At 44.5% G+C, this 15,114-nt stretch overlaps 1 protein-coding gene across 6 annotated transcripts in view; it reads right to left on the minus strand.

Moving 5' to 3' along the window:
* PCCA (propionyl-CoA carboxylase alpha subunit) overlaps positions 1–15,114 on the minus strand; it is a 270,716-nt gene that overhangs the window by 8,784 nt on the left and 246,818 nt on the right. For 4 of the 6 annotated variants that reach the window (XM_416970.8, XM_046913872.1, XM_046913900.1 and 1 more), the window contains one exon: positions 3,716–3,856. The exons of 1 other annotated variant lie outside the window; for it this stretch is intronic. In XM_416970.8, the coding sequence (XP_416970.3) occupies positions 3,716–3,856 (141 nt within the window). Of the gene's footprint in view, positions 1–3,715; positions 3,857–3,893; positions 4,962–15,114 lie in introns of those variants that run through there. One more of the 6 variants, XM_025146739.3, reaches the window with a different exon arrangement.

Below are 15,114 nucleotides of genomic sequence, written 5' to 3' on the forward strand. Positions count from 1 at the left end.
AAGAGCTGCTTGGCGTTCCAAAAGGCAACGCAGAGCAATAAAGCCCCCAAAAATAAAAGCCTATGAGTTCTTTTCCAAAGAAGTTAGCACTTTCCCCTAGGAAACCTGATATAACTGTGGTGTCCCCGTTCATTGCAGGGGAGTTGGGCTAGATGGCCTTCAGGGGTTCCTTTCAACTCTAAGGCTTCTATGATTCTACAAAGAAACTCAAACAACATTGACTATCTGTACTTCTGCATAGGGACAGCAATTCATTCTTAATTACTTAGACACAAATCTTAGGCTGTGTAATTGCATAAAGATACGGAAGAAAAAATCTTATTGTCAAATACCAAAATCACATTAATGCTATTAGCAACTTTTAATGCAGCCACAGCAAAATTACTCAAAGCCTTGAGTTACAGGGGTGGGGAAACATTTGAATTCTTTCCTTCTTGAAATTTCCTATGAAAATGTTTTCATCTCCTGTTTACCAATAGGGTGTATTTTTCCCAACAAACACACACACACACACACACACACACACATCACTTATTAACCAGCATTATAAAAATGACATCACATCCTGACCACTTCTGGACACATTTATGTATATAAAATGTAAAACCATTACTTACATCGATTTTTACACTTTTCCCTGGTTGTTACTTATCTGTCACAAATTCCTACCTCTTGGATTACGGGGATGAGATAAGAAACAGGCATTTTATTTACACCTGGAGGACCAAAGGGCAAACGCCCCTTAAAGCAGCACACACCTGGCTGATGGCAACATTATGCAGCTCTACCTTTTCTTCCCCAAGCTCAGAAATTAGGAAGCGTTTGGCATTACTTTGCTTTCCAGCAGCATAGGTCAAGTGAAACAGATCTCTTCCCACATCAAGAACCTACTTTCCTGGGCTTGGGAAATGGAAAACTATGGAGAAGACTTTTTTCACTATTTGTCTGAAGAATAACAACTGATAAATCAGGAGAGGGGTTGAATGGAGTTGAAAGCACCTTCCTCAGCTGCTTTTAATGTGTGGAGAGTGTTCAGGACATTATGCGGCTCAAAATGCAGCCCTCAAGTTATCACCACTCAACTTCCAAAAGACAGAACCCTTACTGGCAAGAAGAGAGGAAATCTAGAAACTTAGACCAAAATAATTAATCTCCCTCTTTTTTTGGCTGTAGAGGTGCAGAGATTAAGTCATGATGGAGCATTTGTCCAGAGATGCTTTCCTTTTACATTTGGAGGAAGGGGGGAAAAAAGCCATTCATGTGAATGAGGCTTCCAGCGCTGTGTTGGCCTATTGACCAGTGCTGGGCTTAGCAATGCCACCTGTTCCACCCAATTTAATTACGACAGGAAAACAACCAACGAAGACACACAGCTAAAAGCAAACACAAAACTAGGAAAAGCAAAGCCTATAGCCATGGGTCAAAATAGAGTAAGGGCCACAAGGCTGCTGGGACAGCCCAAGGCTCATTCTGTGACTGCATGTGGATCAGAGCTGTGCTCAGAGTGATCTGCTGAAACAATAAACACACAAATATCCTCTCAAATTGATATTTCCTACGTAATGTAGCTGTGCCATCACAAAGGACGTAAGCCCAGTTTAAATCTTTTGCCCTAAATAATGTTAACCCTCTTTTTTGCTCAGCCAGATTTTGGATTGTTTGGTTGTTGGTTTATGCTTCTGTGTGGCTGCATTGTGCTTCCAGGAATGAACTGAAGGGAAAGGAAATAACTGAGTGACAACTAATTACAGCCCTCCGATGGCACGAAGAAAAAGAAAGAAAGTAGAAAGTAACGAAAAAGCTGAAAAATTGGCAGCATGGCAAGTTCTGCTTCTCTCTGAATGACAACAATCCGTTCCCCACTGTGCTCCTAAGATCTACAGATCATCTTACAGACAAAAGAAAATAAATTCCTTGCATATGCACTATCTCCTGGCAGAAGTGAATTGAAAACTGCCTATCAGAGCAGCTGGAGGAAGGGTGCTCACACAGTCCTCGCCAGCAGCAGCCAAATGAGAGCACCGTACTTGAAGGAAAATGATGCATCAAGAAAGAAAACGAATGCAGAGAGTGGCGGCGCCTCTCCTCTGGTTAAGGATGCACAGAGAGGGGCTCGCAAACACCGCATGCTTTACCTGGCTGGGTGCGCTGCCCTGAAGCAGAGCCACAGGCACTGAGTGAGAGCCATCCATCCACAGACATCCCTCAGCAGCTGCTCCTTCCCTATGGCAGAGCTGGTGTGAGGAGAGTGAGGCCGCCTGGTGCTGCCCGCTGGACAACCGTGCGGAGCCAAGGTGTGCTCTGAGCCACCTCACCCCACTGCTTACTGCAGAGAGCCGTGCCACCCTCAGCTCCCTCGTTCCATTCTTTTTTTCTTTTTTTCCTTTTTTTTTTTTTTTTTTTCCCACATTTTGACACGAGTCCTGAAAAGGAAAGATGTAAGCGAAACCCTTTTCGATAACACGAGATGTGGTTTTTTTGCAATGAAAGCACCGAGGAGCTCAGGTCAGCAGAACACAGATTACACTGCTCCTTATGCTCCGCCACTCAGTGCCTCCAGCAAGAAGCTGCAGGAGGGGAGAACAGGAAAACATCCCCACACGTTATTTAGCAACTCGTGCTCTGATGCACCGCATCGCTTACGGGTCTGTTGAGGCAGACTCATTTATTTAGTTAGTTAACATCCCTTTGGCTCTGCCCTCCTTCCCCACTGGTTCCATTCCTTCAAAACAACACGGAATATTCTTCAAGAGAGAACTGCAACATGTGGCAGAATTTATTCCTTCCCAAAAAAGGGCATAAATATCAGCCCATAAAAAGGCTCCAAATCCTTCCCTTCCAAACGTTCCACTCCTCTCCCCACAAAGAATTGGTTGCTGCCACTCTCCATCCGTCAGCCCTAATTGAATACTGCTGGTTTTAAAGGTGCAGACGGGATGTGTGTGTGCACATATGCATGGCAAAGGCACATAGCTGAGTGTCGTCTGAAGGAATTTCTCTCTCGATAATATTTCCTCTATTGCTCTTCACGGTTACAGCAGATCCGTTCATGGGCCCTGGCCTTAGAAAGTACGTTTGATACAATGTGGTAGAATGCAATATAAGGCTGAGTACAAGGAAGTAGTTACACGCAGCTCTAAAACACCGCATTTCCACTTGTTTCCAGCTCAGGGCCAGGTAGGGAGCAGTGGGAATCCCCAGGACAGCAGTGGTCTGTTCTGTCGCCCTTCAGTATGTCAACTTCATCCCTTGTGTAGGACAAGGGAATTCCCATAGGAGAGCAGCAATTCTCAGTTCAGAAAAGCCATGTCTCACAAAATGCTACCAAAAACCCAGTAAACACTTATGCCGTATCCCTTGTGTTTAGTACTGTTTTCATTGTTTCATGGCAGAAAAGCCAGCAACCCCCTCCTTCTGCCACTAACAGCACATATAAACGCATGTATTTACATGCACAGATACATCTTTCCCTTTATCAAGACACAAAACCCATTTATAGGTTGTACTGCAGCTATGGACCTGTAGCCAGCCAAAAGTATCCCTTTTAAACCCCAACAGTTCCTCCTTTTATCATTTAAATGAAAAGCAAAGGAAAGCCTTCTGCTTTACTCCACAGGTGAGGTTAAGAACCCCTGTGACCTGCAGCTTCAGCTGCACCACGGAGAAATTTGTGCACATAGAGCAAAAATGCAGACACACAGAGCCCATCTCTTACCATGTCCCCGGGCTTGACAGAAACAGCCACCACTGCTCCAGGCATGGGCGACCGCAGGATGCTGGAGGTGTCCTCTGCTGCTTTCTCTGGCATGTACTTGCTCAGCTCTGCTGCAGTCTTCGTCAGTACTTGCAATTTGTACTAAAGGACAGAAAGAGTAAGGGTTTAACACACTGCACCTCCGTGGATTCCAGTGAACGAGCCGCACCGTTTGGCGGCAAGTTTTTGTAGAATACATCTGTTATCTATTCTTTGCTGGAGTGCCCAAAAATCGCTGCTTGAAATCCTTATTTGGTTTCATTTTCAGGATGTAGGAAGAGAAATATGTGACCCCAAACAGCAGCGAAGAGCACAGAAAAGGAAATAATCAAATACAGTAAAGAAATGTCGGGTTCATTTTCCAGAGTGGGAGCGCAGAGGGGAGACACCAATGTACCAAACACAAACATCCTCGTGCCCACTGCACAGTAACGTCAGTGGATAAGGAGCACCGTGGCATTCATTTCCAACACTGTGCCCAATTTGACTCTGGGCAGCCTGGTCTGGGCTCTGGGCAGCCTGGTTGTTGGTTGTTGGTCTGGTGGTTGGCGACCCTGCACATAGCAGGGGGGTTGAAACTCGATGATCATTGTGGTCCTTTTCAACCCAGGCCATTCTATGATCCTATGATTCTATGAGAAACTGACCCTTAGGGACAGACGGACAGGTTTTTAGGGATCATTTCTAAATAAACGTGATGAATCTTAAATACTGCTTTTACTTTTTAAGCATTTCTTCTGATCGTGTACCTAAGATTTGCAGTGAATAACTTGTTTACCTTTTCCAACTGGAACGTAATAACCAATTTCCCTTCCAGTTTCCATGCACAAGTAGAGGGATGGAATACTTTGGTTGCATGGAATCTATTTTAACCGTAATAAAAACCATTTGGCAGTCGTTATTCGCCTTAAGAAATAGAAGAGTGTTTCCTCTATGATGCTTATTACAAAAATGGAAAATAGCACTGAGCCCCAAGTGCCCAAGAGCACCCTCCGAACAAAACCCTTCGGAGAACACCTGGCTGTGTGCGCTCGTCGAGCTCCAGGCTTTCAGCTCTTAAAAACTCGAATGCCTTTGGCAATTCTCCCCTTGCAGCTCCTCGGGCACATCGCGGGGCCCGTGCAGATGAAGGCGGAGATCGGCAGATGGCAGCAGGTCTCTGTGCTACGCCGTGCCTCGCCGAGCGAAGCCGACACCGCGCTTCTCCCTAATTTAAACAAAGGTTTTAATCAGCGGCGTCGGGTGAGACGCATTTACAATGCAAATGCGCATTTTGCTGATGTAAAGTTCAACACCTTGCTTCGAACAGTATGTTTTCTTCCGAAACAATTAGCTATTGTTTTATTAGCAATAAAACGTCTTTACTTCTCAGTTTTGCGCCGACAGAAAAAATCCCACTCCCTTATGGCGAAGGTAAAGGGGCCTCTGCCTACGGAAGCAGAACAGCGCACTTGGAAATGCCCGCAGAAGGCCATCAGTTCGGCAGTGACATCCCTAAAATGCAGCTTCCAAAGCCCAACCAAAACAGGCTCGTGGGGGACCATCATCCCCCAAATGGCATTGGGGCACGCAGACGTTGTGTGGAGAACGGGGCTGCTGCTCGGTGAGAAAGGCTTCTATTTGTGATGGAAAGCAAGAAGGCGGTCAAACAAACCACCCCGGGAAATGTAATGGATGCTACAAGGATGTTTCCTGCAGCAGGGAAGGTGCCAGGACCCCTTCCCAAACCCACGCCCTGGTTACCATGGCTAGGACACCGTTCGGGCAGCACCATTTTGTATGCAGAAAGCTGCTCCAACCCACAGCCTCCCGCAGGCATCGCCGTGCCGCTGAGGTCTGTGGCACTCGCGTTCCCAGAAGCAAACCGAGCTCAGCTCTCCCCGCACGCGTAACGATGCTCGGTGGGCGTCCTGTGGTTTCCTTCCCTAAAAGTACAGTGCGTGTGCCATGTGTGTGCACGCGTGTGCATGTGTGCACGTCTGCACGGATGCTGTGCGAGAGGGGAGGCTGCCCAGAGGAGATCTGATGACAGAAGTTGCAAATAGAATTGCAGCGGCGTGACAAGTCAAATAATAACATCTTATGCGTGTTTCTTCGCTCCTGAGTGTCTGTTTTGCAATCACGACACACAAGTGTCTGCCAGCTTCTGAAGGATACCATCCTTAAGTGAAATTGCCGTGCAAATAAAAGCTTTTTACTCCTATTAAAATTCGTCTGAGTCATAAGTGGCACGGGAAAAAAGCTCGCCGAGCGTATTCTGCTGTCAATCTAATAAACATTCTGTGCAGAGGGACTATTTATCAAAGATAAATTGTACTTAAAAGTCCTTCATTAAATCTATGGGGGGGGATATAATTGCACCAAATTGCACAGTTTCAGTATCCATGGTTGGTGTCTGCTTTGTACTCGGAGTTTGAAAATACAACGAAAAAAGAAAAAGGAAGGAAACAGAAATAAGTAACTCAGATCCGTGGGCTGTGCCGCTGCCTCACGCAGGAGACCATTCCGATACGATTTCAAAGGGTTACGCGTAGATGCCATTTCGTTGCTCAGCCACTAACAGAGATAGTCATCGCCGCTTCTGGGCTGCCCGATTTCAAAATGTGAGCTCCAAGTGAGAGCTGAGCCTTTCTGCCTTCAGCTGGACGATGGCATTTCGCATTGACCCCTCGCCCCCTGCATTCACAGCCCACAGCAGCGGGGGGAAAGCTGCGTCCCTCGGTGCGCTGCACTGCAAAGCCCAGCTCTACGCAGCAAGTTGAAACCTCCCAACCAAACATTGTTTTCACTATCTTTATAATTTTCGTATCTCTTGGATTCCTTTCTCTGCGGGGCTCCTGCTTTGCTTGGAGGGAGATGTGAGAGCCTGTACACTCAAAGCTTTAAAACGCAGCTCTTTGTTATTGATGAGCTGTTCCTTTTCTTTTTGTATTTGTTTATTGTTCTTCGGTCTGTTTGGGGGATAAGCAAGTTACTGTAATCAGAAAGTAAAAAATAACAACAGTAAACTTCTCGGGGAAGGGCCCTTTTTGGCACGCCCGGTTCACAAATGACCTTTCCTAATATAAAAAGGCAAAGCAGCAAAGAAAGGTTCCTTCTCCAGGACTGCCTTTGATGTACTCCCGCTGCCGGCGGCCCCGGCAGACACCGCACAGCGGCCCTTTGTGAGACCGTTCCCCACCTCTCAGGGCACCGCTCACCTCCCCGGGGGCTGCTGTGGCTGTGGGAGACCACGGTGCCCTGGGGAAGCCACAGCAATGCCACCGCCATTGAGAATATCCCCATTTGCCTCCATTGCGTGATTAACGCTGCTGTTATTATATGTGCCGTCCTGATCTCCCACGTCAGTAGGTGAGAAGCAGGCCAGCTGCCATTGAAGAGGTGGCCAGGGTGCACCTGAACCTCATTTTTACTTAAAAATGAGTTCTGATGCTTGTACAGATGCAGTCCCCTTGCTGGGAACAACAGCACACTGCATGCCTTCAGTGAAATGCTCCACGCTGCGCTCTGTTACAACTCACGTTAGTTTATTAAATATGATCTTCCCCATACACCTGAAACTCATGTCTCCAGAAGCTGTAAATGTTCAAACTCCACTGGAGATTTTATAGAGCAATCTAATGTATCAATGGCCATGTGTTATTACGACATTGTTTGGACTGCCGACCAGATGTGGATTTTCAGTGCGCTTTCCCTAATGCTCAACCATGTTTTCCAAATGTCTGTCATTCTTGTGGTCAGAGGGGTGAAAATCCTATGCAGCTCACATTTCAGCACAGAAACTGCTGTGCATCTTAATTATTTTCAGTAATCTTACAGTGTCATTTTTGGAACCAATGACATTTATTAACTGTGGCCACACACAATTTCCATTTATCATTCCTAATCGGTATCCTATCTCAAGTCACTCAACTGTTGTCACCTTGAGTTTGACCACTGCAGACCCATGAGGAATATGTTATGCAGTATTCATTCATGGAGATAATAAGAAGCAATGTTCCAGAGCTGAATACAATGAGCACGCTGCCTTTTTTATTATTAATTGAACATTTTGACACATTTTGACACAGGGATCAGCTACAGCCTGGCTTACATTTCCACCAGGGCATTACGAGTTGGACTTGAGGATCCTTATGGGTTCCTTTCAACGTGGGGCATTCTGTGATTCCATAATCTGAACAGGAGAGTGGTGTATTTATGCCATAGTGCACAGGGTGCTGGGTACCACCTTATTTCAGAGGCTAGGATTCCCTGCTCAGAAAGGATCCATCCATGGGGCATTCTGCAGATCGCAGGGGCTTTCTGCAGGCTGCACATTCTACGGCTGATATCAGCAGGGTGGTGGTGAGAGCTGATGCCAGCATCTGTGTGGGATAATGACACCAAAAGAAGGAAGGGAAGAAAGGAGGAAGGAAAGAAGGGAAGAATGGAAGAAAGGAAGAAAGAAGAGAGGAAAGAAGGGAAGAGAGAAAAAAAGAAGGAAGGAAAGAAGAGAAGGATGAAAGGAGAAGGGAAGAAAGAAGGAAGGAGAGAAGGATAGAACAAAGAAGAGAATGATGGGAAGAATGAAGGAAAGAAAGAAGGAGAGAATGATGGAAAGAACGAAGGAAGGAAAGAAGAGAAGAAGGAAGGAAGGAAAGGAGGAAGGAAAGAAAGGAGGAAGGAGGGAAAGGAGGAAGGAAAAAGGGAAGAACGAAGGAAGGAAAGAAGGGAAGGAGGAAGGCCGGCCGGGAGCAGCTCGCCCGCACACGGCTTTGACAACTCCATCAGCGCAGTCTCAAGGCGGCTGTCAATCAGGATGCATCATTTACTACAACAGCACACGGCGGATTCTCCCGACGAGCCGCCTGACAGCCGCAGTACAGCTCTATCCCCCCGACCGGCTGTTTACCACGCCGCGGCAATTAGCGGCGATGCAACAGGCGGCGGTGCCGCCCGGCCCCACCGGGCCGCTCTCGGCTCCATCTCGCTTCACGGAGCGGCGCTGCCCGACAAAGGCGCTGTGTTCCGCGGGCCCCGCGCTCAGACAGCACTTCATTTGCAGCTATCTGTAATTAGATTAATGGTGCAGCGCCGCACAAAGCGGGCCCACTTCACATCAGATAGCATATGAATTAGGACAAACACTTATTTCAATTCCAGGCAGAGAAAGCGGTGACGGGGGTATTTAGCATACCCTTTATGGTGGAATGAGATGTTAATTGTGTACCATTACCTCTAAACTGCTTGCTTGTTGTATAAATCACTGTGCTAATTGATGCAGAGATAGAAACGTAGCCACAGGCAAGAAAGCGACGGAATGAGAGCCGAAGATGGCGGATAAAGGATTATCGGGGAAAACCATATGGAGATGGGCTCCTTTGAAAGCCGCCCACGAGCGGTGCTTCTGTGGACCGCGGGGAAAGGGCCGCGCTGGTGGGCAGGGAAAATGAGCGCACTGACATCGGGGCCTAAAGAGAGACCCTTAGGGAGGGGTCCGAGGCACACAGAAAACTGCATTATGTCCGCGACAAGCAAATCCCTGGAAAATCCCCTCCACAAGCAACAGGGGAGAACTCAGCAGCAGCAACAAGTAGTCCTGTCTGCAATACGACTTGCAGAAGTACCAAATCATGACCAAATCATAGACTGATAGAATCGTTAAGCTTGGAAAAGGCCACTAAGATCGTCTAGTCCAATCATCAACAAATGGCATAGATGGGCTTGTAGCTGTTTGTCATTGCAAAAGAAGAACTGTTATAGCCATTCATAACTACATTTTCTCATGCAGATGCTGTCACCTTAAACAGTGACGCTATGCTGACCAATGCTTCTGCGCACACTCGCTACCATACACATGGGTTGCAGCTTCCTGCTCCAGCCAGATGCGATGGATTGCACCACAACACCTATAAAACCCTTCCTCCAGTCAGCTCTGGTTGAAGTCTATCAATTGAGTCAATGCCACCGGGAGCCTTGGGGGCACAATGGCACAGCAGACATACAGCATGCCTACCTTGGTTTTTTTTGGCAAAGGTGACCAAGAAAGGCATTACGTAAGGAAGAAGGGCTTCAATGCCATCCTGAGCATCCCACTCAAGGACGACAAGTCGACTCAGCAACACGCTCCACCAGGAGCTATGCTCCTTCCTCTACAGACAGGGCAAATCTGTTTGGCAGACATGTCCTTAGATCCCACAGCACTATATTCTATGGCATTCTGCAACATCACCACACTATCAGCCGGCTCACGCTTCTCATCTTCCCACAAGATTTCTATATAAACCTTTTTCTTAAGCTTCTTGTTCAGAAAACTTCATTGAACCTAAGACTTATTGATCACTACTAGCTTCCTATTTTGATCGCTAATAAAAAGCCAAGACAAAACGATAGTAACTAAAATGCTATCTGACATTCTGTTCTATGAAAATCCATGACCCTTCACAACGTGGTAGTTTAGGGTGAATGGTAGCTTTCAGCAATGAGCTCTAAGATCTTAGCACAGTGAAATAAACTTCCCAAAAATAAAAGGCATCTTCTCCTTGACTGTTCAATCTACTATTCTTCAGCGTTTGATATTGCCTTAGCTTAGAAGAGCAAAGACATTGCATTATACATCCCAGATATCTCACCATCCTAAGTTTAATTAGAGAGACCGATGTATTGAATTCTGTAATTTAGTTGGGCAGCCAGTTGTTGCTAGGGGGTAGCAGTGGAGTTCAAAGTGTTGTTGTAGTGTTTATTAACCTTGGTTCCCAAAGAAATGCACATAACTAACATTTATGTATGTGTACCCATGTACGTAAGGGAGGGCTTGGGGGTGGACAGTTACCAGATACAAACAAAGCAGCGCTAATGTACAAATTACCACTTCCTGCAAAATCCAGTGAACAGCAGAAGAGAATCATTTATTGGTTGACAAAGTGCTTCAATTAATTTGAGAGGAACCTTTAAATTATTTCCAATGCAATAAACCAAACAGAGCGACGTTAAAGGCAGCATTCACTGCTCTGAAGGGATGCTTAGAGTTCGACGGTTCAGATTTTGGTCACCAGACATAAAGCCTGCAGATTTTCCTCTTGTATCACTGAAGCTTACAACTTTATGGAAACATTAGCTATATTTGGCCAACCAAAGAGACCTCTGAAATAGAAACAAATGGCTGCAGAAAGAAAAAAAGAGAAGAAAAGAGAAGAAAAGAGAAGAAAAGAGAAGAAAAGAGAAGAAAAGAGAAGAAAAGAGAAGAAAAGAGAAGAAAAGAGAAGAAAAGAGAAGAAAAGAGAAGAAAAGAGAAGAAAAGAAAAGAAAAGAAAAGAAAAGAAAAGAAAAGAAAAGAAAAGAAAAGAAAAGAAAAGAAAAGAAAAGAAAAGAAAAGAAAAGAAAAGAAAAGAAAAGAAAAGAAAAGAAAAGAAAAGAAAAGAAAAGGAAGGAAAAAGAAGGAAAAAGAAGGAAAAAGAAGGAAAAAGAAGGAAAAAGAAAAAGAAAAAAAAGAAAGCTGTGTTGACTACTTTGAAATAACACCTCCCAAGTGTGCGGCTAGTTGACATAAATGGAAACGCGCTGAGGAAAAGAGCTGTGAAGCTGTGTAACAGTCCTGTTCCTAATCATTAATCACTTTTTTTTTTTTTTTTTTTTTAGACCATTTAAACTAGCCCATTAGAGCCTGCAGCAAAATGCCAACACTCCCATCACTTGCATGTCAGCAGCGCTGGTGTTAACAGGAGAAAATATATGGTTCCTATGGCGGTGCCCCAGTTCTACAGCGTTTGCTACCTTTAATTGAAAAAGGCAGTTAAACGCAAGGTAAATCATTCAGCTAGCTAAGCTGTTTAATAACACATAATTGATAATGTCAATATGTTACAGTGACATAATGCATCACTTTCATCACTCTTATGCTTCAAATACGGTCAACTCATACTTAAAACGTTCACTTTATATCTGCTATTTAATGAAAAACCCAGTGAGAACTGCCTTGAGCACCATGTGTGGAACATACGCACGACACACACCGCTACCCTGCCTGATCTGCTGTTGGGCTGGAAACAGGCTCCTGACACAACACTTACAACTCCGTGCAAATGGTTTACTTGTATCATTAGCTGCTTGGGGGTTACACATTCAAACCCGCTAAATATGCAATATGCTCTGGAGTAGGAAAAAAATGTTTCCGATCAACTGTGTACAGACTGTGGTTAAACATGACATTATACAGAGCAGTCAATTCTAATGCACATTAATTAACAACTCTTAATTTGATTTTTGCAAGTCCTTTAAATAGGCCTGTTTATTCTGTAACCAAGAAATGTAGCCACAGTCGAGTACCATTCAATTCTCACTGAGAAGTAGAGAGCAGCACTTGGTTACAAAATGGGACTTTTTTTTCCCCAAACACAATTCCCACCCCCATTTCTCACCCCCGACCTGGAGTTTGCTGTACAAGGAGGAGAGCTACACAGACGTTCAGCTAATGACGGTTGCAATGAACTGCAGTGGCCACAGGCAACTACAAAGTTGCCTGTATACTGCTTAATTAATTAGAGTAAAACAATTTTACAACAATAAACTCTATTGACAATGAACTGCACAAGGCTCACAAAGGTAACCTGGAGAGCTCCATTTAACTAAGCCTGGTGTGTTTAAGGGTTGATTTAACCAGAGGCCTCAGTGACTAAGGTAGCAACTTAGAGAACGGGAAAACACAATAAGGATGCTCAAAACCGTAATATCAACTAAACAGCAATGCAACACCTGCAGGATGTTCACTATTTGTCAAATTTCAGGTTGGATATTAGGAAAAATAGAGTGGTTGGGCACTGGCACGGGCTGCCCAGGGAGGTGGTGGAGTCACCATATCTGGAGGTATTTAAGTGTGTCAATGTAGCACTGAGGGACATGGTTAGTGGGCATGGTGGGGCTGGGTTGATGGTTGGATAAGATGATTTTAGTGGTCTTTTTCAACCTTAATGGTTCTATGATTCTATATAAATTCAGAAGTTATTCAGTAAGTTCAGTGAGGAAGTACTTCTGACTCAGGGTACAACCCGTCCTTTTCCAGGAAAAGAAACAATACAATAAGAGTAAAATTGGTCAAATGTCAAACAAGTGCTGCTTAATTCCCAGATGCCATGGCCATGGAATAATACATGTCTGATTCCTCATCTCTTCAAGCTTAGCTCCACTTTTGACATTTGCTTAAGTGGAAGAAAAAGCAGAGCGCCGAATCCTTCACTGCCAGAGTATCTATGGTAAAGAACATTTAGATAGTTCTCATATTGCACGGGTTGTGAAGATGGTTTTAGTCTGTACACTTTATAGGGAGAAATTACAGAGCAAACTGCATTCTTTCATAGTTTACAAAGTTTTCTAGTGGTTGGGCAAGCCCTGGTTGGAGCTTGGTCTGTTCATTTGCCTTGGAGCGCTTCCAAACACTACTTGGTAAGCCACAGCATCTTTCTGTTTTGTTTTGTACAGCAGGTAGCACAACGACATCTACAACCAGAGAAGAATAAGTGCAGGAAGCCAAGGCTTTTTTTTATAGCAATTTGGTGCAGTCTACAAAGCCCTCTGGATTGAAATATGGATTTAGATAAACTAATACATGAAAGCTCAAGAACGTAGGCAAGCTCAGATGCATTTTCAGCCTTTTGCAAACTTTGAATTTGAAACAGGAGTCTTTTGCCAGTTGTGAAGGGAAGCTGTGAGAAAGAAATGACCATGTTTATGAGAACTCAACCCATCCAAGATGCTGCAGCTTTACATAAGCTGTGTGCTAGTCTCTTCTCAGGCACCTCTTCCTGCCAGACAAACTGCATTCACATTACCGCAGTTAAGCAGTCCAGCAATTGATTTAGGAGACAGTCAAACTTTAAATCCTGGATGTGCTTTCATCCTAGACTTGTTTTTGTAAATAGTCCCACTGACTTCATGGTCTCACCCAAGATACTTCATTGAGATCCTTCAGTTCAGTCAGAACTGAGTTGCTACGCAGCCTATGAATGTGGACATATTTGCTCATGTGCACACATTTCAAATGTAGTTGAAAAATAAAACCCGCATCCTTGCCATCTTCCACAGAGTGGGGCTGCTGACGAACTTCTAAATATTGCAGGCAAAATATGCTCTATTTTTTCTTTTTAGGATGCTTATTTTATATTTCTGAGGCAAAATAAACAACTAAGAAGGCTGATTATGAAAATCCTAATCTCTCCATGTTTATAATATGTAAAGAAATGATTTTTAATGTTTCTTAATTATTCTGCTTACTAATGATCATAAAAGCCTCAGTGATGATGCCCCTACAGCATCCTACCTGCTTCTTTTCATTGTATTTCCTGGAATCATTGGATAGCATTAGGATATATATTGCCTAAGCTCTGTAGTTCAGACATGTCATCCCATTTCTGATGATTAGCAGCACTACTCACACAGGAATTAAAATGTTCTTTTTATACACTAGTGCCTTTGCAATTCAGGCCTTATATAACAATCATTGTTAATATCTTCAATCTAGATTCAATAAAAGACTTACATACCTAAAGCAGGTCAATTGGCAGAAGTGAAGCACGTAAATCCAAAATGGCAATGCAAACCCCTGATAATCTGCCATTGAACACTAAAGGTACTTACACACTAACCTCCTTTCTAGATCAAAACACAACAGAACAGAGTTCTGTTGCTGCACCTCCTCAGGACCACACAATATATCCTCTTCCTTCCCTAAGCCCAGGTGTGACACTGAAATCAGGAAACAGGGACAAGTTCTGCTCCAGGGACAACTACTACATTCTTCACTAAACTGACATTGTGTATCATATATAAATGAGAGGGGAGGGGAGGGGAGGGGAGGGGAGGGGAGGGGAGGGGAGGGGAGGGGAGGGGAGGGGAGGGGAGAGGAGAGGAGAGGAGAGGAGAGGAGAGGAGAGGAGAGGAGAGGAGAGGAGAGGAGAGGAGAGGAGAGGAGAGGAGAGGAGAGGAGAGGAGAGGAGAGGAGAGGAGAGGAGAGGAGAGGAGAGGAGAGGAGAGGAGAGGAGAGGAGAGGAGAGGAGAGGAAAAATGTGAGATCACATGGATGCTAAAGTTGAACGAAGAAAATTCTCAAAAGCCAGCATCATATTTTCATCTTCAAGTATTTGTGTAGTTAACTACATTCCTTACGTGTGGAGCAGCTATTTACAAAATAAATAAATAAATAACAGGTTTATAAATGTTCCACTAGCACAAATACAAAGTTAATAATTGCCAAATATTCATTCAGCAATTTACGACATTGCCACAAGAAGCATTCATGCAAGAGGATTGGGTAAGAAATGAATCCTGGGAGTTATTTATCAGTAAACAACAACGTTATGCAATAGGCTTGGGACTGGGGATGCAGTGAG

The sequence above is a fragment of the Gallus gallus genome, chromosome 1 (assembly GCF_016699485.2).
Source record: "Gallus gallus isolate bGalGal1 chromosome 1, bGalGal1.mat.broiler.GRCg7b, whole genome shotgun sequence".
NCBI lineage: Eukaryota > Metazoa > Chordata > Aves > Galliformes > Phasianidae > Gallus > Gallus gallus.